The following is a 24,951-nucleotide window of genomic DNA, read 5'->3' on the forward strand; positions in this document are numbered from 1 at the left end:
ACCGCCCATCATGTCGTGGCAACCAGCCCCAGAGTCGTTGAGCCAGCTTGCAGCATGTCTCAAAGACTCCCTCAGCGGCTTTGACAAGAGCGCCCAGAAGCAGGCTGAGCAGGTCAGTGTCAACCCAGAGACGGACTTGCTTGATCGAATGAATGCTGACCGAGTATTGAGCAACCAGATGCTTCAGCAAGCTAAAAACTCGCCTGATATCAACAATTATCTAGCTTACATCCTCTCCAGCCCCCAGACGCCCGAGGGCCTGCAATGCAGCGACCAAGACTATCATCTTGTTCGATCAGCTGCGGGTATCATGCTCAAGAACAATGTCAAGACCGACTGGAAATCAATCCCAGAATCGAGCCTGCAGCTCGTCAAGCTCGCCGTACCCATGAGCTTGCAAGATAAGAACTCTCAGATTCGGAATTTCGGCGGAAACATTGCTACTGAAGTCATCAAGAAGGGTGGTTTGATGGGATGGCCCGAGTTGCTCCCTCAGCTCCTCGAAATGATTGGCAACTCGAACGGCCAATACTCCAACGAAGCTCAGGAGGGTGCCATGTCTGCCTTGTCCAAAATCTGCGAGGACAACTTCAAGATGCTGACCAAGGAGGTCAATGGCCAACGACCACTTAACTATGTTCTTCCACAGCTCATTGCTGCGACCAAGAGCCCCCTCCCGAAAGTACGTGTTGGGGCACTGACGGCTATCAACGTCTTTACCCCGAGGGCATCACAGGCCATGGTCAACAGCATCGATGACCTGCTCCAGCATCTCTTTGTCCTATCAGGGGACGAGAACACCGATGTGCGCCGCCAGGTGTGCAGAGCTTTTGTCCACTTGGTCGAGACAAGGCCGGACAAGCTGCAGCCGCACCTGGGTGGCTTGGTAGATTATCTCATTACCCAACAAAAGGACGAGGACGAAGATCTTGCCTGCGAGGCCGCCGAGTTCTGGCTGGCCATCGGTGAGCACGATGACCTGTGGGCCGGTCTTCGGCCGTATCTCAACAAAATCATTCCCGTTTTGTTGCACTGCATGGTATACAGCGGAGAGGACATTGCCCTTCTCGGTGGGCTTTCGGATGACGAGGATGAAGAGGACCGAGAGGAAGATATCCGACCAGCCTTTGCCAAGAAGTCTCAAGCCAGGACTGCAAACGGAGAAGGCAATCTTTCGGCTGATCCCAACCAGAACGGCGGTGCCTACGAGAAGCTTGCCGCCATGGATGAAGGGCTGGAGGAAGGCGAAGTTGATGATCTCGATGAGGACGGCGATGACGCGAATCCCGACGAGAGATGGACTGTCAGGAAGTGCTCAGCAGCTGCACTCGACGTTTTCGCCCGCGACTTTGGCGGACCTGTCTTCGAAGCCATCTTCCCGTATCTCTCCCAGAACCTTAAGCATGAAGAGTGGCCTCACCGAGAGGCAGCAGTCCTGGCTCTCGGCGCGGTGGCTGACGGTTGTATGGATACCGTCACACCTCACCTCCCCGAATTGGTGCCATACTTGATCTCTCTTCTCGAGGATCAGGAGCCGGTTGTTAGGCAAATTACTTGCTGGGCCTTGGGAAGATACTCTTCCTGGGCGGCTAACCTTGCTGAGCAGTCTCAGCGAGAGCAGTTTTTCCTTCCAATGATGGACGGCATCCTTCGCAAGATGCTGGACAAGAACAAGAAGGTCCAAGAGGCGGGTGCCTCGGCGTTTGCGAATCTGGAGGAGAAGGCTGGAAAGAAATTGGAGCCATACTGCGGACCCATCATCCAACAGTTTGTCCAGTGCTTCGCCAAATACAAGGACCGCAACATGTACATTCTCTACGACTGTGTTCAGACACTGGCTGAGCGCCTGGGCCCCTTTATTGCCCGGCCTGAACTGGTCAACCAGCTGATGCCAGCGCTGATTACGAGATACAATGCTGTCTCGGACCAGTCTCGCGAGCTATTCCCGCTCCTAGAGTGTCTTTCTTATGTTGCTTTGGCCCTTGGTCAATCGTTTACCCCCTATGCGCCCACGATTTTCTTGCGTTGCATCAACATCATCCACACAAACCTTGAACAGGGCATTAACGCAACCACCAACCACACCATCGACCAGCCCGATAAGGATTTCCTCATCACCAGCCTTGACCTTTTGAGTGCCATTATTCAAGCGCTTGAGAACGACAAGTCGGCCGAGCTCGTAAAGAGCTCTCCGCACCCCTTCTTTGAGCTCCTTGGTTTCTGCATGGAAGACCCTACGGATGAAGTACGGCAGTCCGCGTATGCACTGCTCGGCGACTGCGCGAAGTATGTCTTCCCAGAACTCCAGCAGTACATTCCAACTGTTCTGCCAATCTTGTTGAAGCAGCTCGACATGGATAGCATCCTTGATGAGGAAATCGAGAGCGGATTTGGTGTCATTAACAATGCCTGCTGGTCGGCTGGCGAGATTAGCATGCAGCACCTCAAGGGTATGCAGCCTTGGTTGCCAGAGCTCCTTCAACGCTTCGTTGAGATAATGTCCAACCCGGGCGTGCCCAAAGGACTGGTTGAGAATGCCGCAATTGCCCTCGGACGCCTCGGCCTTGGTAATGCAGAGCAGTTGGCGCCGGCACTTCCAAAGTTCGCCGAAGAGTTCCTGGCCGCCATGCAGGAAGTTGATCCTACCGAGGAAAAGGCTACTGCCTTTAAGGGGTTCACATTGATTGTTGGGCAGAACCCACAGGCTCTGGAGAAGGTCTTGCTGGAGTTTTTCGTCGCCATTGCTCGTTATCAAGACATGAACTTGAGGAACCCAATCAAGCAAGAGCTACATGAAGTGTTCCGAAATGTAAGAATATACTCTACCCTCTTCCCCAACACGCGAGAGTACTATTGATTCTGACCATCATAACGCAGGTTCTTAACGTCTACAAGCAAATCATTCCGACGTTTGACGATTTCATCAACCAATTGCAGCCACAAGATCAGCAGGCCCTGAAGACCCTTTACGCGATATGAGAGCGGAGTTCGTTGGGGAAGCACACAGTCGCAACTGGAAAGGACGGAAAGAAAAATGAAAGTTAGCGCTGGACGCAGGAACGTCGGGACGGCCTTGAGACGCTGTTATCTCCGACAAGTCTGATATGCAGAGGTCATGTGTAACCCTGAGGCTTAGTGGGAGGAATGTAATGGGACTGTTTAAAAAGAAAAAAAGAAACCCCCTCATAGCGATACATTTGCTGCCCGTCGATTCCATGGAAGAAAAAAAAGGGTAGGTATGATTGGATTTGACTCGCTCACGGGGTGCATTCATGGGAGGAAGAAAGGAGGGAGAGAAAGCGCCCGCAGAGCAAGATGAGAGATGAGATACCTTGGAACGAAGTGACAATGGGGAAAAAAGAAGAAGAAGAGAAAAAAGCTTCTTAAAATCTGCATGGCGGAGGAAATTACGGGAATCAGGTGTCATGATGTCTATTTTTTTTACTATTTTTGGGAGAAGAGGGTGCCATGGATGGGGGCTGCAAAACCCATACCCTTTATAGATAGATATTTCTTTTTTTTTACTCCTATTTTTTTTGAAACTCTTTCGGCCATGTGTGAGTGGCGAGAGAGAGAGAGAGAGAGAGACGCCGTGTATGCGTTAGCTTTTTTTTGCGTTGCCGGTGGTTATCCCATAGTAGTTACTAAGTATAGGTAGTTTAGAATCAAAACAAACACGATGTTTTTTTATATCTAGATGGTTACGAGTTTCAATATACTTTCTGGTAAGATACCTTTATCTAGCATTGCTTTTACTGTGGTTGTTTTCATTTATTATCACCGGCTTCATCTACTTTGTTTCTGCATCTAGTATTGTCAGCTCCATCTATCCGTGAACGAACGAATACAACTTATATAAATGAGTGTCTTGATTCAACTGCTCTTCATTGCGTATCCTTAGATGCTGAATAGCAACCGGCATTCCTTTCTCTTGTCATAGCTCAAGGCTAGTTAAAACCCCTATTTTCATCTGTTCCCATTGTAGGCAGACACATCTGGGTTCCAAGTAATTGATGTATAAAGACAGATCCTGTAGCCACTCATCCTTCTTTCGACTCTTGCGTTTCTTCCAAAGATGAGCATCATAAAGCCGGATTTAAGTCATAGATGGGATAAAATCTCTGCGGCGCAGGAATGGTCCATCTATCTTGATTGACGAGATAGGGACATTCCATCCCCCTTGATTAGGAGGTTCACGTTGAGCTCAGCACCTCTTTTACTCTTGTATAGCTACAATAGAGACTTTGAAATCCTCACCTTTTCGTAATGAGAAGCCCATATATCCAAGTTCCTCGCTCATCATCTTCAACCAAGCAAAACTACAAAGATACACGACTCTCTTCCTCCTTATATCCATCATATAACATCAAACCCACGCCAATCTCAACCTCCCCGTCCTTCCTCCAACAACAAAACACCTTTCAAACGCCCAGCACAACACAATCCTCATTCACCTACCTATTCCAATAAATCTCTCCTCTACTTCTCAAGTCTCTCCCAAACACACTTCTCATTCATACACTATCCCCTCCCCTAAACGTCCCACTTCACAATCCAACTATACGCACTCTTTCAAAATCCACAATCCGTCACAACAACAATTTGCACATCATCAACTTTACAATTTCACGTCATTTAAATCACTAATACCTGATTACTCTTCTACAGGGACCGGACTTGATTAGCTCCGAAAAATAACCCACAGGTTATCCATCATCTTATAAGCGTCAACTAATCGAACACGCATCACGACAACAATCCGCCCAACATGACGCCGATCATTGCTATATACGAAGTCATTCTTCAACCGATGCCATCAGCATTCATTTAATCGACATAAGTAGCAAACAATCAACGACTCAAGACCCTAAGGATGTAGACAAAACAACGACGCCCGCCAACAATCCACCCATCATAAGCAATACGCGAAATTGCCGGCAACGCAAGCAATACAATACAACTACGATAGCGAATTTATCTCCGCGACATCTGCTCCGGAAAGCCCACGGCATGTTCCGTCAGCGCAAAACACAGATCCCCATCCAAATCTGACTAAAGGACACTTCATCAAACTCTTTTTCAACTACCTAATCCACTTTCGAGGTTTGAGTTGCCCAAAAGAAGAAGAAAAAGCATCGCCCACATAATCTCTCGGGATTTTGTTATCACACAAAGTTTTTTCTTCCCCCTTCCCCTGGCTCATCACACGGGAAGGGCGAAGAAAAAACCTTGTCTTGCCCCGTACCTGTAAGCATTTCAAATCTTCTTACCCATCTCCTTCCGCTCCGTCTCGGAAAGATGTATCACATCATGCAGGGAAGATACCGGGTTGCCAAGAAGAGATGCCGGTGTACAAGGCAAGACGGGGGCAAAAATAGAAATACAAATAATATTAGAAAGCAACGAAAAGAAAGAAGAACAAGAGAGACAAAAAAAAAAGGCCCGTTCTTGAATCGCGCTGCAGCTGACAGCTACGCTTACAACAAGACCCAACTCGCCCGCGAAAAGCCTATCTGCATCACCACATCTAACTTCCGAGTGAACCGCAGGAGCCACTTGCTGCTCACTGATGGTCATCAAGTGGGCGCAACTAGGCGAACCCGAAAGCGAAGAAAACGAGTGCCTGTTTTTGCCCCTTGGCGCAGTCAATCGCAATGAGTTTATTCCAAGTACCGAGTCAGACGTGGTTCGAGATCCGGTACTCGATAGTGCAGATGACTAGCCCGTTGCCTCTTTTCGTATCTTGCCGCCCTAGTTGGAGGCTGTAAACGAAAACGAAACCCAAGTGCTTCATTCCAGCAACCCAATTGACCTTCTTACTATCAGCACATAATACTGTAATAGTAAGCGAGAAACGTGCATACGGACTTACACGGTAGGGGGGTATCGAGTCAAAAATCTACAAGCATGCATATTCTCATGCAATCCAGGGTGGCAAAGCTCAGTGCCTTTCGGAAGACTACCGATAGCAAACGGCCTCTCCTCGAGGGCAACCAACTTTCAATGTACTGTAGTACCTGTAGAGTCCGGAGACATGATCCCATCACCTGTCCACGCGTTCGGGTCGCTGCTGCATGCTCGATGGAGACACGTACAGGCAATGTACGTACTGCCGTACGTACTCATAGGCCTGTAGGGCCCTCTCGGGTGCATAATGTGGTGAGATGGGTAGATGCAGAACGGGCCAAAAAGAGGGTTGCACTGTCGGCTCACGCGCTATCGCATCCCATCGCAGAAGGCCATTCGCTGCACGCAGAAATGCGCCATGGCTATAAACTAGATGGCTCGATGCTATTCTTAGCTCTTGAAGGCGGCAGCCACATGTGCATGATGCAAGCTGAAGGAAACAGGTGACACTGGCACCTTATTGGAATCTTCAATCTCGTCAGGGCGGGCGAAGGAGAGGGCGGCTGCGTTTGGCCAGAAACACAGCCTGGCTGCGGTTGCGGTTCTCACCCAAGGCTTCATAAGCAAACCATATCCATGCCCGTATCAAAAATCCCGACGGGACCTACTGTAAAGGTACAGGTACAGGCACAGGCACAGGCACAAGTACAGGCACAAGTACTGTACAGGCTTGTCCCGGCCACGGCAAAAGGGGGCAGTCAGTCAGTCCCATCTGTTGCTTGGCATGTCGGTATCATGGACTCCGGCTTGTGGGCGGTTAAACCCTCACATAATTTTGAAGCATGTTTGACAAGATTGAAACAGCACCGGCAACTCGATCTCACCTGTCAGCACTTCTTTGCAAGTATATGTTTCAGAGTGCAAGGGAAATGTATTGCCAAATTAGGCAGTTACGCCAATGTCCAGCGTGTAGGGGTCAGATTCAGCCACTGTGCATGCCAGGAGTAACACGGAACGCAGAGGACATCAAGGCGCGGATGACTGCCGCAGAGAAGGGGGCAGATTTTCCAACAGAGACGCCCCCATCATACTAGGGATCAGGGCACCCGGCTGATAGAATCTGCAGGTGATTAGCCCATGGGAAAAACAAAATAAACAAGAGACGCACCTTGACCCCATTCATCGTGGGGGAGGGTTCCAGATTTCATGTACATGCTACGCTCTTGGCGGGTAGATTTTGTGGGCAAATCATTCCGCAAGACATTATTCGCCTATCATGCATCAAAGTAGTCTTTAGACGGTCGACCTCATTTCTTGCCTGTACACGTGCAATGAGTTGAAAGGCTCATATGGAGCTTCGGGGCCTCGCGCTTCGGCACTGTGCTGCTGCCAAGATGCTGTGGGCATACTCCACGTAAATTTTCCATCCTTGTCGTCTTCACTCAGACCTATCTTGGCCTCTTTTCAAGCCCAAAGACCTCGACTAATCGCACTATCATGTGTGTCTTGAGCCGAGTCGTTTGCTTCGTGCATGCAATCGGGGTCTTGTCTGACAGCGACCCCTGCGTAGCTCCGTGCACAAGACGGACCAAATCGGCTTGAACTGACTGACATGCTGCTGCTCATGCTGCTGCGGCTGACGTATTATCACTGCCATGCTCGATTGGGCAGATCAAATGACTAGCTTGACTCTGGCTAATGAGATAGCCGTCTTAGCATGAGGAGATCGCTAACCATCCGTCAAAGGCTCCGGTTTAAGCAAGCCGGCGAGAAACTAGCAACAGAAAAAAAGGGAGAAATCATCAAATGGTAACTTGGCCGTCTTGCCAAGACCAACAAGCAGGTTGCGGCCAGGCACGCCACGTCCGAAACATGGCAGACGGCAAAACCCTGCGGCAACCCATTTGTCAAGCCAAATTTGTGCTTGTGCTTGCTCTGACGCCGTACAAGGATATCATATGGCAGCAAGAGAGGCGTGACGGGGCATTGCTGATAACAAGCCCGGGGATACCCATGATGATACTGGTGACGATGCTAGCCTTGTCTAGAACCAGAGGATGCCCAGGGAATCTAGCCCAGATAGTCAACCGGGGTGCATAAGCGATACCACAAACTCCGGGTAACCTGTACGTTAGTTTGGGCCCCGGATGGGCAAAAAAAAACGCTCCCTTAATCTTGCCATTCACACATGCCCACCACCAGGTCTTCACCTTTTGTCACCCAACCCAACAGCACCAAAGCCATCTATACAGTACGAGTGTTAGGCCCGGTTGCTCTGCTCCGCACTCGCTGCTGAATCATTGCGTCTCGGGACTCTGGTTCTGCCTGACTCTGTATGGGGTGAGATATAGACACGCTCCATCTCATGGCTTGTCCGGCATCTCACCCTTCTCGATTAACTTCACCACCACGTCCTCAGCATCAGCATCAGCAACACAGCAACAGTAAATCGGGCTTGAACCAAAGGGAGACTTGGAGAAAATAGTGCTCTGCGGCCCCGCCCAGTAGTGCCACACCATTGTTGCACTGGCACCACGTTAGGGTTATTTCTATATTTAGGTGCACTACCGAAGGTTTTGTCGAAGCTCTCTCAACCAGTTGCGGAGCAGACACGCCGCTGCGGCAAAAGAACATGCAGGCTGGAAGTGCATACAAGTTGGCCCATTTTCCCTCTGGCAAATCAGCTCATCCCCAGCATTCGGAGGGGTGTTCCGTCAAAATTTGGAATTTGCTAGCCGGTGCATCTCCCCCCGCTTTGCATTTCAGTATTGTTCATGGTGACAGCATTCAATGCACGGCCATCATTTCGATGGACGTCGGCGGCGAAGAAGTTAAGGGAAGAAAGAAAGACGGCCAGGGGGGCTTACAATTCCCCCGCAAAGGGCAATGGATTGCCTGGTGTTGGCCGAAGCTCTCGGCCGATCATAGACGATCTCATCAGGAACCGACATTGACCTTGCAGTGACATAACAGGAACGCGCGGGCGGAATGTTCGGCGCTCTGTGCCTGTATGTGCATGATGCCAAACCCATCGCTGTTAGTACCGGGTCGCTTAGAGGCTTTCATGAGGCTGCCATCATACACAGTGCTTCCAACAGTAAGGGTTTGCTGCAAGGCCTAAAGCAAACAAAGCCGCGTCAGAACCAAAACCAGAGCTATCGGACCGTCTGTGAGTGATCACCTGTTCATTCGTTGGTGCTCTGAACTTCTCGTCGGCTTCCCCCCACTCCAAGGTGTACGTGCATGATAGACGGTGGTTCGCTAAAAGGCTGCATTGGACATCCGGATATATATCATCTCATTGTATATCCGCCCAGCGTACACCAAGTGTATCCAAGCTGGTGGCATAATAGAACAGATGTAAATCGAGCTTTGCTGGGCCGGCGGCGGCGCGGCGGACCCGGGCCAAGGGGCTCGCACATTCTTGCAGCCTCTCGTTATGCGACCTATGACCGGGAGATACCTAAATGATGATGGCTGACGCATTGATATCCCGCACCTTGGCCTCACATCACACAGATCACTGTGCATGCGCATGTAGACCATCATGCATTGCATCGACCTACTTCTTCAACCCTGCAGGGTAGCATAAGCCAACCAGCGTCGACAAAAGCAGTACATGGCCCTCGCGAGAAACCAAACTATCGAAAAGGCTGTGCGAGCACCAGTAACAACTTTGTCGTCTTTTGTGGCGTTCTGTGAGGTTCCCTTCCTATTCTCACCGCTCCATGTCGTGGACCGTTGCCAAGCGAGCTGAAGCATCTTCTGATAGGATTCTCCAAATGCACGCTCCCGCCCAGTCGTCAGACAATGACCGCATCCCCCAAGCCAAATGATTGGGGAGGCGGATCTAGTTGCAGCGGCCACATTCCCATCCTTCCGGCTATCGCACAGGTACGTAATGGGACATCCTTGTCACGGTACAAGTGCTGGCGGGCGGCAACACAATCTGAAATCTCAACATCCACCTCCTCTCTCCAAGTGAACAGTGTGCTCCCTGTGGGGGGGAGGAGAAACGTAGGACAGCGAGGGCACGTGTCCATGTTGCGTTTAATAAGCACTTATGGTTATAGTATCACTTTGAGTCTCATTTCGGAGATCTAGAATCTTGTCCCAGCCTTAGTCGGGTAAATCGTGATGCTGCTAGGTCGAGGGCGAAAATGTGAGCCCCATAGACTTGATTCGAGGGAAGAAAGAGGAAAAGGCCGGCGTGATACCTAGCGAGACTTTTCCATATTCAAACAGCACAAGCCCACGTCCGGATATCGGCTACCCAAAGCTGCAAAACTAGGCTGGGGAGCTTTGCCCATTCTCTCGTCGTCGTTCGGTCGCCCTGTCACTCTGTCGTACCGATTTTGTGAGCGTCGGTACAGCATGCAGCGAGATATCTTTAGCAACAAGCCAATAGGTGTCCCTTCATTGGACATCGCTTTGCCCATTAGCGCACACGTGTCGCTGCAAAGTGAAGGATTGCCGAGACACAATGTGCGAGTCGTTCTCTCGGTGGCGAGCCATGAAACGTTGCAGTTCTCCTCTTTTTCTTTTGACTTCAAACTACTTTGTCCTCTCGCCCTTTGCCCTTAATCCTCCTCCAAATTTCCCTTGCCTCTGCCTCGTTGGGTCGGCTGTGGCTTTGCCTCTTTTTTTCTTCTTTCGGCCCGCTGGCCTTGGCGGAAGTAAGTATGAGGAGCTTTTCGCTAGCCTCTATTAGCCCTTGCCGCGATCCTTCAACAGTCTCAGGGTACAGAGCCCGTACCCCAGTATTACTCCGTTTGCTCACTGCCACCATTCCACGCACAGCGGAGTTTTATCATGGTGCTTAATTGTTCCTCTTAGCAGCTTTATAGTGCGTTCATCATTGAGGGAAAGGGAAAAGTCGCAAACGCTTATTTGGAGCACGACCAGTCGACGTCATTCCAAACTGTCACAAGCCTCGATAGGTTTTGGGAGCCTCGGCGCTTTCTAGCCCCAGTGGTCCTCTTTTTTTCTTCTCTTTTTTCTTCTTTTTCCTCTTCCGCGCGCGAGATGAGTGGCTGATCTCCGGTAGTCAAACTTTATCCCATTGTCTGCATAAAAGACATTGAGTATTACTCCGTAGCCCTCAATCTGACAGTAGTAAACGCCTTCGGTGAAAAGGACTTCTGTAGTGTTTCTGCATAGTGCGGTAGGGCTGTCCCAGTTGTAACGAGTATGGCTTCTCAGTGTCAAAATTCATCCCTATCGTATCGCCTGCCTCCTTCGGGAAATGTTATGCAGCCCGGCAGTCCGGAAATACATCCTGTGGCGCGTCAAAGCTGGTCTTGGCAGCGCTCGCAGTATGTAAAGGTGCAGTCAAAAGTACCTACTTGACTTGCACAGCCTGGTTGCCGTCTGACTCGCTGTGTTGCCATCTGACCCCCAATGCCAATTGAAATTGATGTTTTGCGGTTAATATTGCCGCAAAATACTCGGTGGGCAATGAGCATTGGGAGAGTCTGTTAGTGCCGTGCAAATCTGAGCATCTCCCACTTGGCGGACAAATTACCCTATACATCTGCGAGTAGTGGGCGAAAATGGTAGGATTGACAACATCAAACGGTGGCTCGCATCGTGAGGCTAACGATGGCGAAACATGTTACGCCAAAGACTTGCTCCTAAAAAAAGAATTGCCTGGTACGGCCTCAAGGCGGGTCGCCCAGCGGACCTGGTTGGTGAAGATGACTTGAACATTCGTAATTGTCATGATATCCAATGATACGGGTGAAGCAGCACCTGAGTAGATCGTCACAAATCTCCTGCATTGATTACGGCAGCAGAATTGGGAGATTGTAGATGCCACCATCCCTAATAATGGAAACATCCAATAGGGCAACATGTTTCGAATAACACGAGCCTCTCCCTTCCATCCTTGTGGGCAGTTTGCAGCACAGCTTTCGCCAGTCTGACTAAACTGTGACTGATGAGACTGGTTGAATACACCGAACGGTCGGCCCAAATAGGGGCGGCCATGTTACTGGCGCGGAGAACGGGTTGATGCAGCCCCAGAGGCCATTTTAGGACACGAGGTTTTAGAATCTCCTTCGCGCCCACGATAATCTCGCTATAAATTAGATCTATACCTGTTCCTGAACGTTTTGGCAGCAACCCTGGGTATCCCCTGGGATTTGCTCGGGTCTTTGCTCGGGGACTCGGGTGGACCCATGAAACGTGGTTTTCCCTCTTTCCTTTCTTTCAGCTCGGGGTGGCTTTGAAAGCATGAAGCTCGGATATCCAGTCGTTTCGAGTGTATGTATCATCGTATGACTTGAATGCTGTCTAATAATACTTCAAAGTACGAAATAGTAATAAGAGCCGTGGTGATAATAATAGCAGCCCGTATTAACACTATACACACAACGTTGAGCTCACCACTGCTGCACGGAATAAGGCGCAGCGACGTGCATTCATGAATGTTATGCCTCGTGCTAGATCAAGGAGCGTCTCGCCGTGCACTCCATAGTATGGGCCTGCGGTTGCTCTCACCAACGTACTTGTAGAGTGATTGTACTGCTTTTGGTCTATTGAAGATTGCATGGTACTGTAGCAGCAGACGTCATAGAAGTAGAAAGCAGTGCATAGTACCAGATGGAGTGGTGCATCAGATGCCACGTGCCCCTTTACCAGCAAAGCCATCTGCCGGGATGCCACTTGAGGAATGAGACCAGCCCACAATATTCGTCACAAAAAGCTGAGAAATGCATCATTAACCACTCGACTGGGTTATGAAATGTTGGCCCGGAAATCTTCTTGACCTGATTGTATTCTATCGGTGTCTAAATCGAGACTGATAAAAATGGAGCTCCGGCATTGGGCATATGGCTGGTGCGTTTGCGCCGATGGCTAACACCGTGCCCCGGTAACAGATTCCCTTGGGATATCAATTTGGAATATGAGAGAGATTGGTTGCAGAAAGATTCCAAGGACTAATCGTTGGCTGCCTCCGTCGTGAATCTCTTTTCTGGACCCTTAATGCGTCTGTCTTTGCTCAGCAGGGGCTGCGGATGAAGAGCCGAGCCTCTCAGCCTAGCCTCCATACGGAGCGTGTTTTCAGGGCCCAGGGTTGTTGCTGCTTCTTGGCATGCCGTGACAAGTTTTGCGCGACCAAGCGCGATGCCAAGCTAAGAAGGCATCCTAACTGCTGAAGGAAGAGTGCGGCCTCGTATCTTTGAATAGTGAGACGATTAGACAACGCCCAAGGCTGTCGCTCATTTCCTGCAGATCAGGAACGCGCTCGATCACGGCGGGGCCAGGTGAGGAGCGTGGCTGAGATGTCATGCAATTATGCTAGCAAGGCCAGCCAACCACAATGGCGCTCGTACGGGTAAGTAACCTATTCAGGATGGCAAGCTGGGGGAGTCGCTGAATGACTCGATGCGGCTGTTTTTTGTCATTTATCCTAGGGGCCAGCCTGCCACTCAATGAGAAGCGCGCTCCGCCAGCGCGAATGCCTTCCGCTTTTGTTTGTCCGCTTGCTTGTCTGTCTCTGCTGCCCCGGCATGAATACCGTACAGGCTCAAGCATTCAATGCCGTGGGCATGGGGCGCGCGGAGCTGGGGATCACCCTTTGACAGGACTCGGGACGGAGAGTACTTGTACGGAGTACATGAGCTCCATAGGGCCGCTCCATAGCATCGCTCGGCCGATAGCTGTACCTGTACAAGTGTCAACTGGCGCGGCTGCCGATATCCGCGGTAGGATCTGCATGCAACAGGCCCTGTTCGCATATTGGAGGGGATGTACGGAGTAGCACTGCTCCATTGTTGTATATGCCTGTACAAGTAGCAAGACGGCCGCTAAGTTCTGACTGGCTTCTCGAAGACGAGGATTCGGGGATCAGCAGCGTCAGCCAAAGGACACATGTCGATGCAAGGTTCTGTTCTAATTCTGCTTACTCGTACTGGCTAGTGCTCGTACAGGCAGAAAAACTGATGCAGAGATCCAAGCGGGAGAGTTTTTCCGGCTCAGGGTTCCCGTTTGATTAGGTAGATAGGCGAGGCCGCAGGATAATCACCGCCACTGGACGGTACGGATACAAGTGGGCGCCTGGCAGTTGAGAATACTCCGTAGCACGAGGGCACGAGGGCACTTTCGTAACGTTAACCCGGCAAGGAGCGCACTGACCAGAGGCGTTTGAGATCACCAAGTGTCATGAAGCAGCTGAGCGAGCTTCGCCTCAACGCCTCCAAGCCAAACAGACGCCGGCCGCTTGGGTAAGACCGAGCGTGGCGCGCCGGCGTTCAAGCAGCGGTTGTGGCCGCAGGACGGAGATGTTTGGCGCGAGCAAGCCGCTACCAGCACTTCACTTCATACACAGGACCGGCACCAGCACCATCCCGGACCCAGCTCCCACTCACTCCCTCTCCCACTCCCACTGCCGGGGTCTCCTGGCCAAACAACTGCTGTCCGGTCTTGTCTGCTTGGAACCGGCTGTGGAAACGTGGAGCGCATTGCCCAACTCGGTGTTAACTTGGACGACAGGGAACACTATGCATCAATTGGGAGGCATACGAATAAAGGAGCAGCGAAAGGAGTCTGCAACAGGAATGCAGCCGGATACTCCGTCGCTCGATTCTTGTCTATCAACGTTTGCCCAGCCAAGCCGGTGCCGAAGCCTCCGTGGCGGCCATGCCTGAGCAGCCGGGGCAAAGCGTGGAAGCCAAGGTACTGACGATAAATAATGGAAACTTGACTTTCTGGGATGGCTCCAGTCTTTGGGTGGATACGTCGAGCGCTAATCGCTGGAACATGCCGTTTTCTGCAGCATCTGCCGCGGTGAGGTGAGCAATGCTGAGTACGGTATTGAAGCTGTAGAGTAAGTAGTGGTAGAATGAAATGCCGAGGTCAACGTGGCATGAGATGAGGCTGAAATATGCGGTTGAGACACAGATGCATTGTACTGAAGCCGGTGATATCAATTCCTTTGGGTGGTGATGCTGCTCGCTCCCAAGTTGGCATGCTGGGACCTTATGCGGACTCTTGGCAGCAGCACCGGCGGCACAGTGTGGATGGGCGCTTTCCCAAAATGGCTATTCGAGGCTGCGTGACGTCGTGCCTGCCAGAGCGGCCATAGAAAGAGGCCAGGTCTGGGCGATGCCAAGATTAGTACAGGTACAGCTTGCGCTTGTACATTGAGCATTTCTCTGCAAAGCACTTTGCTGTGATTGCCGCACACAGATGCACACGCACACGTATGAGTACACCGTCCTCCTGCCGAGAACTTGTCCAGGTACAAACGGGTATAGCATTGGGGCCTGGTTCCATGTTCTCTTGCACTTCTCGCGCTTGCAAGGGCCAAAGTGCAGGTGCTATGTAGACTAGAGGCTGCAGGTGCAGGTGCGGGTTCAGGTGCAGGCAGGTGCAGGGCCCGGGACAAGCAACCTCGACCGTGACGACAAATCCACCGCCCAGCACAGTACGGACAGCCCATTGGTGGACGGTGCCCAGCCTCTGGTCTGGCGTCTGGTGGGTGCATCTCATCTTGGAAGCCGCCGACTTAAGCTCCCGAAAACTTTTCGGCTAAGCACTACAAGTACTAGCACCGAGATAATGGCGCCATGTCTGGTAGATGAACTCTGGGCTACGGTTGATGGTGCCTAAGATGCTTTTTTCAGCTCTTTGCCATTGCCCATTCGGCGAAAATCATGGGAGGCGAATATCGTGAAACTCAAATCAACTGCTTGACGTTTGACTCTGTCCTTGCATGTGCTACCTAACCTTATGGTATGTACCGTCTCTGAGTACTGTCTGAGTGTTGCGTCTGTGTTTTGACTTGCTGTCTTGCTTGGTGGCCGTTGATAGTAGAAGACTATTGGCATAGCGCGGCCACTTGCCAGCTCCTTTTCGAAGAGTCTGGGCGCACAAAAACCTTGAGGACCATACAGTAGCCAACTGGTGAACAAGGAAATTCCGTTGCCCCGGCGCCGACTCTTCCCACGATGTGCTGGCACGACCACCGGCCAACCAAGCATCTGACGCTCGCCTGATGGCCTCCGAACCGCGCAGCTGTTTCACCCTGACTAGACAGACATGGGGCCTAAAGCTGTCGGGTGCGGTGCCATAGCCCAGGAGGCAAGGGTCTGGTAAGAAAAAGCGACGACGACGACGGGCAGCAGGCCCTCAGTTCCGGCTGCGAGTCGCTACTGGACTGGCACTGGCAGCAGAACTACTGCGGTAGCACTCGGTAGCCCGAGCTTGTCTGGTCTGGCTTGGTGCCGTCCCCCACACGCAAAAAGCACTTGACCCTTGTCGCAACCAAGCCGACGGCTCGCCCCAGTTGTTATTTTTACTTCCTTCTGGTGCGCGGGCATCGTGCCATGTGCGTCATGCCTCTTGGGAGCTGTGTGTCTGAGCAGCCAAGCCTCAGAGCCGTCACACCCCTAGCGCCGAGATGCTGAGCTATGCTCTGCTGGGCATCATCATCAATCATCCATCACCCGCCCCCCCCTCTCCACCAGCAGCGGTGCCTCTCTCTATGCGGTGCTGTGCTGTGCTGGTGCTGTGCCCAGCCCTCTCTGCCGCCCTCTGCCGCTCGTCTGCTGTCGTCTCGTTTGGTGTGGTTTGGTTTGGTCTCGTCATGGTTCCCTTTGGCATGTTGCCCGTTTGGCTTGGACGCACCGCTGGGCTCGGTCTGGTTTCGGCGCTTTGGTGTGTGTGGGCGAATTTTGCAAGAGGTCAAGGCGAAATTGTATGGATGGAAATATCATGGCGTAGCTGTATCAGGCATGGTGATGTTTTCTTTTGACGAGTGTAACCGGATGAGAGTAGACTGCAATGTTCTTTGATGGCATCAAATTTGTTTCTCTTCACCTCAATGAGATCAATTCAAGGTTATCAAGGTGTAGTAGCTTAGAGTAGGGCGTGAAGGTTCACATCAAGGTTGTGCCGCCAAAACTGACTGACACTTGCAAGACAACCGCAGCACAAACAGCGCCCCCACTGACACTGCTAACTGACCTGAGGGCCGAGTCGCACAGCGCGTGGCACCCCCTTGCACCCCCCAGTCGCGGGACATGGCCGCTGGAGGGGCCCTTTTGCAAAAGTAGCCCCAGGTAGCCGCAGTGGTACCTGCTCTCCTGTCGAGGCTAGGCCGGACCCCTAGCTGCCCCCCTCGGCGGACCAACAGGGCTCCGTTAGCACCCAGACCGGAAGGATCTAGCACCACAGGTTCGGCGAGGGTCAGGGTAAGACTACCTTGGGTGACCGGCAGGTACCTGGAGCGCTGTAAATGCATGGCTGGCTGTGTGGCTGTAGGGGCTTACAGTATGTTCCCTCCAGTCTGTTGGCAACAGCAGCCAGTATTTAAAAATCCCAGTCCCCCATCTGCCTCCCCTCTCCTTCTCCCCTGGTCCACACTCCAAATCATCTACACTCAACGTTCGCTCTCCCACATTCGCTCTCCCAAACAAATCTCCTTAGGAAGTCCTCGTTGACTCCTGTCATTCGCTTTACCGGTGCTCGTTTTCTTTTTGATCCTCCTTCAACCGCCACTCCGTCGCAACCTTCCATCCGCCGACTCCGCCAGAACTCTATTATCCCGAAGTCACAGATCCAACGACAACCACCTTTTGCACGGAACACATCGCCTTGCTATAGCTTTGCTAAGCAAATAACCAAGAGGCTTCGAATCGCGCAAAGGATTCGAAAGGACTAGCAGCTTCGCTACGGTTTCAAGTCTATCCAGGACCGAAATCCAAGTCGCCGTCAATGTCTATCTAAAAGAACATCATCTTCACACCACCACAATCGCTTTCCCACAATCGCTACCAACAAAGAAAATTTATAAAACCATATTACAAAAAAGAAAACGTTTTTTACGACCAAAACTACTTGCTATTTAATTCGAGGGTTAGGGAGAGGTAACTAATACGCCATATTCGATCGCTACGTTTTTTCAAGAGAAGAGGAATATATATATCCACGGGTATATATATCATCAAACCATTTTAGGAAAAAGAGAAACAGAACAAGAGGGACACAGCACAAACGTCTTGTGCATACCAGCTGCATTCGAGCCAACACTTGATTAAAGCATTCGCATTCATCGGGACATCCGTATTAGTCAATAAGCACGACACTCACTCGTCGTCCAAGCACAGCAATTTCCAGCTGTGTTTTGTTTTCATGTATGTGCCTTCATGACGTCTTCCAGTTGATCCATTTACTGACAGCTTCCAGCGGCTCGTCCGCAAATTTCCACGCTTTTTCAATCATCAACAATGGCTGGCCCTGGCGGTGGTCCTCCTCGTCGCAGGTTTGTCTCTCTTCCTCACCCAGCACTTACACACATTCACTCCTTTTCACTCAACAAAACTACACTCACACTCACTTCGTCACATCGAAGCACAAGCTAACTCTCTCATGATAGTCACACCAAGTCTCGCAAAGGCTGTGATACGTGGTACGTAGCAATATTCACGGTTTGCCGAATGGCGACCCTGATCTAGCTCGCAAGCACTGGTCTAACTATGATTCTAGCAAGCGTCGTCACATCCGCTGCGATGAGAGCTTCCCTCAATGGTAAGTTATTGGTGCCGTTTCCCGTTCGGAATTTCTCTTTTTGCTAATACTGGTGTCCTCAGCCGCAACTGCACCAAGCACAAGATCCGTTGTCCGTACAACGATGTGCAGGTTCCTGAGGCTGGTCGCTCAACCACTCCGGACAAGCCCGATCTCATGTGGACTCCCCAGATCGAGGCTGCTATTGCCGAGTGGCAGAGGACTGGCATGTTTCCCTTCCCAACGCTCCGCATCTTCCCAGCGCCCATGCCGCACATGTTCTCCCTTGAGGACCTCCGGTTGATCTACCACGTTGCATCCCTGTACTATCAGCTGGCGGCCTATGAAGCCAACAACTTCACCTTGTGGACCCGTCATATCCCGACGTAAGTTTCCAATGAGAGCGGCTATTCCATCCTTCTCCTTGGATACCACTGCTCTGGCGGCAAGCTTCCGCTGCGAGCGGTAGCACATTGTCCAACACAACGCTAACTTTGGTGTTTCCAGTCTGCTCAAGATCGGCGCGACTACTCCCTATGTGATGCATGCGGTGTTGGCATTCTCTGCCATGCACATCGCCTTTTTGACCGACTGCCCTCTGGTCGGTAGCATGGCGTTTGAGCATAGAGGCAAGGCCTTGAGCGGTTTGCACACCGCGATTGGTTCCTTCTCTCGCGCTACCTCCGACGCCATCCTGGCGGCATCCCTGGTGCTATCGTGGCAGGCCACCGATTGGTAAGCGCTCTTCCCTTGACATCTTTGCCCACCTCACAAGGACGCTCAATGGTTAACTGAATGTCCAAACAGGCGCAGCTGGACCCAGCTCATGCAGGGCACCTCGACGGTAAGTTAGTTGTTGGTTGGTGACGAAGAGCCAAGCATTTCATTGGCTTGCCTTGACTGTTCCCCTCCCTTCTCTTTGGCACGTTGACTGATTTTTTTCTCGGCAGGTGATTGATGCAATGGACGCATGGAAGCACGAGTCTGAGTTCACAGACTTCATCGCGGAGAGCAGCACGTTCCCCACGGCCCCGGCTTCTCCGGATCCTGAACGCCGGGTTCACCAACCCCAGAAGGACGACATTGAGGCCTACCAGCGAACCTTGGAGCAAGTCATCAAGGTTGAGGCTCATCTGAAGCACTACAAGGAAGACACCACTCAGATGCAGCACTTGATCGGCTTCCTCAAGGGCTCTCGCAAGATCAGCCCCACTCTGCCCATCGCCCAACAGTTTGAGCGCCTCCAGCCCCTGAGGACTTGGCTTTTCTGGGTCCCTGTCGGCTACATTCAGACCTACCAGTGCTCCCCCAACTCCCTGGTTGCCATTGCCCACTTGTACACGGCGGCCCTGCTGATGGAGCGGCTCTTCCCCGAGATTGGCGCGGCCTACTTTGGCAGCTTGTCCATGACCCCCATTGAGGAAATCGCCCGGCGGCTCATGTCCATCAATGTCGCGAGCACTGGTGTGAAGAACTCGTACCAGACGCCGCTGACGCTCATGGAGTTTCCCATTGACACCGTCAGTGAGTTCCGGTCCCGCATGGGCTGGATGAGCCCGCAGAGGACCCCTTCGTTCCCTACGTTCCATCCTCCCAATTTCCATATGCGCGAGGAGGTGCCAATGGTCCCTGCCACGGAGTCCTACATGCCATACGGGAACCCTGCCTTTAGCTATAGCGCTGAGAGCATGCCAATGCTCAACAGCCCTACAGCACCTGGTCCGCATGAGTCGCTCAGCCCGCTGGTCATCTCGTCTCCGTATCTGAGCCATCAGTACCTGAACGTGCCGTCTCCGTCCTTTGGGGTTGCCTACAGTCCGGCATCATCAACCTTTGAGGCGTCCCTTGCATACAGCGACTCGGAAGAGTACGGTGGGTATGAAATGCGAGGCTACCATCCCGGCCATTCGCCCACATTCGAGGATGCGCAATGCGCCGGCAGCAGCAGCTACCCCGTCGGGTTCGTTACTCCCCAGCAGTCCGTGTGGATCTAGTTTCCTCTAGATGGACTTCCCACACACTCGACTCTCCAACCCCGGCTCGAGGAAGCACAATCGGATTGACCGTTGCCACCCAGGAATTCCAGAACTCAATCAGCGTACCCGCCTCCGGATGGTTCATTGATGGCGCCACCCTTTCCGCCAGCTCCATCTCAACCTCAATCTCCGTACCACTACCAGGATACGCTCGGCATGCTTCCTCTTCCTGAGTCTCCGGTTCCGCTGTCTAGCACACCGCATCACCGACACCGTCAGACCGTTTCGGTCTCTTCTACGCCGCACCCTCCGTCTCCGCTGTCGCGCGTGCCTTTGACTCCAAGCTCTTCGGGGCTTGATGACAAGGGCAAGCAGCGGGCGACGTGATTGATGGGCGCTCTCTTCCTTCTCTCTCCTCCTCTCCGCGATACACCTCGGCAGCTGGGATCTGCTTTCCTCCTCTTCCTCTTCTCTTGATTTCAACGCAGACGCAAATGTACAACATTCCTTAACACGCTCGCTACTACCATGAACAACAACGATTTAATGGGCCTTGTTTTTGCACCTTCTTTTTTGCTCTTGTCAGCACACTGGCCTGACTGAGCCCAACGCCCGAACGACACTCCTTTAGACTTCTCGAGTTGATCTCGATTGAAACAATCCTTTACGACAACGAATAATTACCAACTAACTATTAATGTATTATCTAATACGCGACACTCCTTTCGAAATGATACCCTCCAGCTTAATCGACAATCCTTTAGACGAAGATACCCCCAAACTACGCACACTCCTTTTATGAAATTACGGTTATGACGAACATCTGGTCGACATAGAGTCACTCCTTTCTGGGTTATACAAAAAATGGTAACTGGGCGAATTGAATATCACACTGCATAGCGACTGTTTTTCTCCGTGCTGCAATAGGCACATTGTTGTGGATAGAAATATGGCGTTTTCCCGGCGTTCAAACGAACAAATAGTAGGGAAGTTTTGGATCTTGGTTATGTTTGAACACTTGGCTTTTGATTTATGTTTTGATTTATTTTTGGGAAAAGGCCGCTCGGTGTGAAGACGAAGGCATAAAGTGCCGACGAAGAAAATGGGGGGAGCGTGCCGGGACTTGTGTGTGTTAATAGCTGTTGTAAGCTGCATTGACAATGCTTCAGCGACGATGCTTGTGGATGATTCAAGCTCTGCCTTTAGCAGGCACCTTGAATTGGGTTTAATACTATTATGTTCGGTGTGCCCCATGAGTCTCAACTATTGGTTCCATCTTGTCCAAAGCATGACGTGCAGATGCGCATCCCTGAATGTGTATGGGTTTTATTTGGCTTGGCCGCTTACGCTGTGTGTCTGCGAAGGAGCCTTTGCTCCTCCCCTGGTTGGCGTTTCTTTTTTCTTTTTCTTTCTTTTTCTTCTTCTTTTTCTTTCTCTTTTCTCTTTCTTTACCTTGCAGGTTTACCACTTCGTTTCAGTCAGATCAAGGACACTCTCAAGTGCGTGGTGCCTTCGATCTCGATGTCAGCGAGGACCATGTGGTCCCAGATACACCCCAGTCTCGAGCGGTTTCACGCGGCCTCAAGCGGCCTCAAAGCGGTCCTAAGACGGTCCCAAGTGGGATTTTGGAACCGGAATCAAGAGTCCCGCAGCTGGGGGTGACTTTTCGGGCTATCTTGGGGCGGCAAAACAACTTCCTCCCCTTGACTCTGCATTATCTCTCTTTCTCTTCCTTTGTTTTTGCCCCGGCTGGTCCCCGTTGCCGCCCCCCATGCTACTTTTTTTTTTCTGTGTGCCCAGCTAACACGCAGGGTCCCCAACTATGACCTTTTGGCGTACATTAGGCGCCCTGGCTTGTGTCCGTTTTTGCGTCTCCTGCAGGTTGCTAGCAAATCGACTTGACACACCCCCTGCGGGAAACGAAACGGTGAGATGGGGGCTGGGCTCTGGGCTGGGCTCTGCTGGGCTGTGTGGTCCTGGGGAAACGGGCACGAGTCGGTTTTCTATTTTGGCTTACGGGAACGTCCGTCTCCTCCTCTGCAGAGACGGGATGAACTGGACTGGACTTGGGATGAGGGAGCCAATACCTGTCTGTATACGGGGATGCTGGAAATGGTTACTCGTACCACGAGGCAAAACGGGGGCCCTGAGAGAGAGAAAAAAGAGACGAGGACGACTGCTCTTTGGTGGCTATGAATTAGGCGATGGCGGATATCCGTCCCGTTCTAGGTCTAGCCCATGGGGTGGACGCTTGTGAATACGAGAAATGGGTGGCAGGGGGGCCAAGAAGAGGAGGGACCCAAACAGGTCTATTTATGTACGAATGTACAAAAGTATGCATGGGGTGGTTCATCTCTGATTGAGTTGTTTTTTTGTAGCATTTCTCTGTTTGGCTGGGGACGGGTGAATGGTCTTTGTCAGGTTGCCGAGTTAGGTAGCCTGCCCTCCCAATATTCGACGATGTTGTTTCTATGCGGCATGATATGAGTGGATGGGGGAAGAGACATAGAGAGACTATTGGAATAGAACGACCATTTTTCTCGTGTTTATAATTAGACTGTTTGGGGAAAGCGTGAAAGATGTGGTGATGGTAACGAGACTGGCGTCTATTTTTCTTTATTTTGGGAGCGTGAGAACACGAGATAGTGAGCCAAATACGAGGTTTTTGCGTGTTTTTTACTTGATCGGGATTTTTGGGCAGTCCTGAAATGAAATGAATGAAAAAGGGGATAGAAGACGCTCTTGTTTTGGTTTTATTTTTCCCTTTGTTTGTTTTGATGAGTTTGTGGCTTGAAGTTGTCGTGGAAGGGGGGTTAGAGAGAATCTTCGATTCTGACCTCTCCTGGTGAGTGAGTTTGTTTCCCTCTTTTCCCTTGTCCTTTTTACAGATGCTGTTTGAATGTACATTGGGCTAACTCTCTCAGACATAGGCCTGTATACGCTACCCTCAGAAAATCAAACCTCGAAAAATCCAAAGCCTGCGTCGGTCTTGTTCACCCTCATCCACGATTTACCCCCTTATATCGTCTTCAACATCGACACACCATCATCGATTGATACAAAAAACACACAGACTAATCTCCCCTTCCAGCTTCAGCTTCTGCACCCGTCGGAATCGCCTAGAGATATTCCCCTTCCGATCCAGCTAAACATGATCCTCGACAAAGTGCCCTCTCCCCTCAAGCCTTGCTCCTTTCGTCGTCGTTGAGGGACTTTGTCTCCCCTGATCTACATTCATAAGTCCGTCTAGACCCAATAGTCTGCATCGACCATTGAGAACAACAGACCATCTTCAGAATCTACGTGTCATTGTGCCCGGCCCTTTATCGTTCCACCAAACCAGCACGACAATGCCGTCTCCCCCAGCGAATATCGAACTCCGTCTCGGCCGAAAGAAAAACCTACAGCCTCAAAGTACCATCTAAACCAAACCCAAAGTCCCACTCCCCCTCCCCCCCGAATCTATACATACACCTTCTAGACTCCCATCCTGTTGCCAAGTTCTACATCTATCCCCGAGGCAATAGTCGCCACCAAGAAGGGGGGCTGATGGTCCATTAAAGGGGCCCAACCACTAAGCCACTCTGGCAAATTCGCCATCGAATATCCCAATTAGCAGATGAGGGATTATGTCCCGGCGCTTATAGATGTGCTTGCCACTGGGGTTTACATGAAACATCCGTCTGAGGACTTTCAAAGGGGGGTGGCTCACTCGTAGGTCGTAAGGGGACTTGGAAGTACATCAGAGTACTTCAGAGTACCTATACTCCGTACGAGAGAGACAACATCTCGTATGGGTCATGACAGTAAACGAATTCGAGTATCAAGCTTGATTGCTCCCTCCCATACAAGAATTTCCCAAACTTCACTGAATAGTATTGTGAGGTCACATAACCTCCTACACCTACCTACCTGCGTAGTAAAGTAAATTCCTCGTGCCTCGTACTAGATAGCTGCAACTCACATCATACATTATTCTTCCTTCCAACCCTTACGTGACCATAAATATAGTGACTACACCACGCCGGACATCTTACGTTGTGACTTGACAAGTATAAGGCACAGTTCAGACAAACATCCCATATTATAAACATCTTCTGTCTTGTAGCATAATTTTAACCTTATTTAAGCCAATCCCCCTTACGCTTAATGCGCTTCCTCGCTACCTATCAAACCAACTTGAGAGCATCTGAAAATAATAATAAAAAAAGAAGCTCCAATATATCTCCTCCATGATCCGCTATCCCGCTGCCCATGCTTTATACTTCCTCCCTTTCTCTAAATACAAAATGTTTTCTCACATGTACAGATATCAAACTCCTCGCTGCGTGGCGAAACAGGGGGGGGATATAATGTAGCCACGGGGTGATACAAATAACTAATACAAAGGCATGTGGTATGTATGTTTCTAACGATATAAATAATAAAGAAAAATGGGAGAAAAGCGAACGACCCGTAAAGATAAATCTGAGAGCGAAAGTTGACATCTCCAAGCTGAAATCTCCAAGCTGAAATCTCCAAGCCGAAATCTCCAAGCCGAAATCTCCAAGCCGAAATCTCCAAGCCGAAATCTCCAAGCTGAAATCTCCAAGCTGAAATCTCCAAGCCGAAATCT

The 24,951-nt window shown here is 51.0% G+C and overlaps 8 protein-coding genes across 8 annotated transcripts; 6 read left to right on the forward strand and 2 right to left on the reverse strand.

Annotated features, from left to right (window-relative positions):
• Window positions 1-10: 10 nt before the first annotated feature.
• Window positions 11-2,979, forward strand: M431DRAFT_94039 (hypothetical protein; the record flags this gene model as incomplete). The annotated part of the gene is made up of 3 exons (XM_024924545.1): window positions 11-112; window positions 179-2,809; window positions 2,878-2,979. The coding sequence occupies 3 exons, from the start codon at window positions 11-13 to the stop codon at window positions 2,977-2,979; spliced, it is 2,835 nt and encodes a 944-aa protein (XP_024770779.1).
• A 4,584-nt stretch (window positions 2,980-7,563) lies between these two features.
• On the forward strand, window positions 7,564-8,213 carry M431DRAFT_234644 (hypothetical protein). Its single transcript, XM_024913660.1, has one exon. It carries the CDS (start codon window positions 7,654-7,656, stop codon window positions 7,945-7,947), a length of 294 nt encoding a protein of 97 aa, XP_024770780.1. The 5' UTR covers window positions 7,564-7,653; the 3' UTR covers window positions 7,948-8,213.
• Window positions 8,214-12,863: 4,650 nt separating this feature from the next.
• M431DRAFT_234588 (hypothetical protein) lies at window positions 12,864-13,914 on the forward strand. Its single transcript, XM_024913658.1, has one exon. The coding sequence runs from the start codon at window positions 13,229-13,231 to the stop codon at window positions 13,610-13,612; it is 384 nt and encodes a 127-aa protein (XP_024770781.1). The 5' UTR covers window positions 12,864-13,228; the 3' UTR covers window positions 13,613-13,914.
• A 2,134-nt stretch (window positions 13,915-16,048) lies between these two features.
• M431DRAFT_234687 (hypothetical protein) lies at window positions 16,049-16,763 on the forward strand. Its single transcript, XM_024913661.1, has one exon. The coding sequence runs from the start codon at window positions 16,263-16,265 to the stop codon at window positions 16,644-16,646; it is 384 nt and encodes a 127-aa protein (XP_024770782.1). The 5' UTR covers window positions 16,049-16,262; the 3' UTR covers window positions 16,647-16,763.
• Window positions 16,764-17,697: 934 nt separating this feature from the next.
• M431DRAFT_234707 (hypothetical protein) lies at window positions 17,698-20,493 on the forward strand. The gene is made up of 8 exons (XM_024913662.1): window positions 17,698-17,987; window positions 18,040-18,115; window positions 18,230-18,262; window positions 18,340-18,381; window positions 18,444-18,746; window positions 18,868-19,095; window positions 19,168-19,204; window positions 19,311-20,493. Exons 2-8 carry the CDS (start codon window positions 18,081-18,083, stop codon window positions 20,352-20,354), a joined length of 1,722 nt encoding a protein of 573 aa, XP_024770783.1. The 5' UTR covers window positions 17,698-17,987; window positions 18,040-18,080; the 3' UTR covers window positions 20,355-20,493.
• Window positions 20,494-21,942: 1,449 nt separating this feature from the next.
• On the forward strand, window positions 21,943-23,016 carry M431DRAFT_511231 (hypothetical protein). The gene has a single exon (XM_024919613.1). The coding sequence runs from the start codon at window positions 22,269-22,271 to the stop codon at window positions 22,530-22,532; it is 264 nt and encodes an 87-aa protein (XP_024770784.1). The 5' UTR covers window positions 21,943-22,268; the 3' UTR covers window positions 22,533-23,016.
• Window positions 22,269-23,076, reverse strand: M431DRAFT_539964 (hypothetical protein; the record flags this gene model as incomplete). Its single annotated transcript, XM_024921057.1, has 1 exon — window positions 22,269-23,076. A coding segment is annotated over one exon (543 nt), but the record flags the coding sequence as incomplete, so codon positions are not given.
• A 1,436-nt stretch (window positions 23,077-24,512) lies between these two features.
• M431DRAFT_234850 (hypothetical protein) lies at window positions 24,513-24,918 on the reverse strand. The gene has a single exon (XM_024913664.1). It carries the CDS (start codon window positions 24,821-24,823, stop codon window positions 24,596-24,598), a length of 228 nt encoding a protein of 75 aa, XP_024770786.1. The 5' UTR covers window positions 24,824-24,918; the 3' UTR covers window positions 24,513-24,595.
• Window positions 24,919-24,951: the final 33 nt, after the last annotated feature.

This window comes from Trichoderma harzianum (genome assembly GCF_003025095.1).
Source record: "Trichoderma harzianum CBS 226.95 unplaced genomic scaffold M431scaffold_12, whole genome shotgun sequence".
NCBI classification, from domain to species: domain Eukaryota; kingdom Fungi; phylum Ascomycota; class Sordariomycetes; order Hypocreales; family Hypocreaceae; genus Trichoderma; species Trichoderma harzianum.

Coding starts and splice junctions, on each gene's coding strand:
- M431DRAFT_234707 (XM_024913662.1), top strand. CDS start 18,081: ATGGCTGGCCCTGGCGGTGGTCCTCCTCGTCGCAG. Junction 18,263..18,339: donor CGCAAAGGCTGTGATACGTG/GTACGTAGCAAT, acceptor CTATGATTCTAG/CAAGCGTCGTCACATCCGCT. Junction 19,205..19,310: donor TCATGCAGGGCACCTCGACG/GTAAGTTAGTTG, acceptor TTTTCTCGGCAG/GTGATTGATGCAATGGACGC.
- M431DRAFT_234687 (XM_024913661.1), top strand. CDS start 16,263: ATGCTCTGCTGGGCATCATCATCAATCATCCATCACCCGCCCCCCCCT.
- M431DRAFT_511231 (XM_024919613.1), top strand. CDS start 22,269: ATGGGGGCTGGGCTCTGGGCTGGGCTCTGCTGGGCTGTGTGGTCCTGG.
- M431DRAFT_234644 (XM_024913660.1), top strand. CDS start 7,654: ATGGTAACTTGGCCGTCTTGCCAAGACCAACAAGCAGGTTGCGGCCAG.
- M431DRAFT_234588 (XM_024913658.1), top strand. CDS start 13,229: ATGACTCGATGCGGCTGTTTTTTGTCATTTATCCTAGGGGCCAGCCTG.
- M431DRAFT_234850 (XM_024913664.1), bottom strand. CDS start 24,823: ATGTCAACTTTCGCTCTCAGATTTATCTTTACGGGTCGTTCGCTTTTC.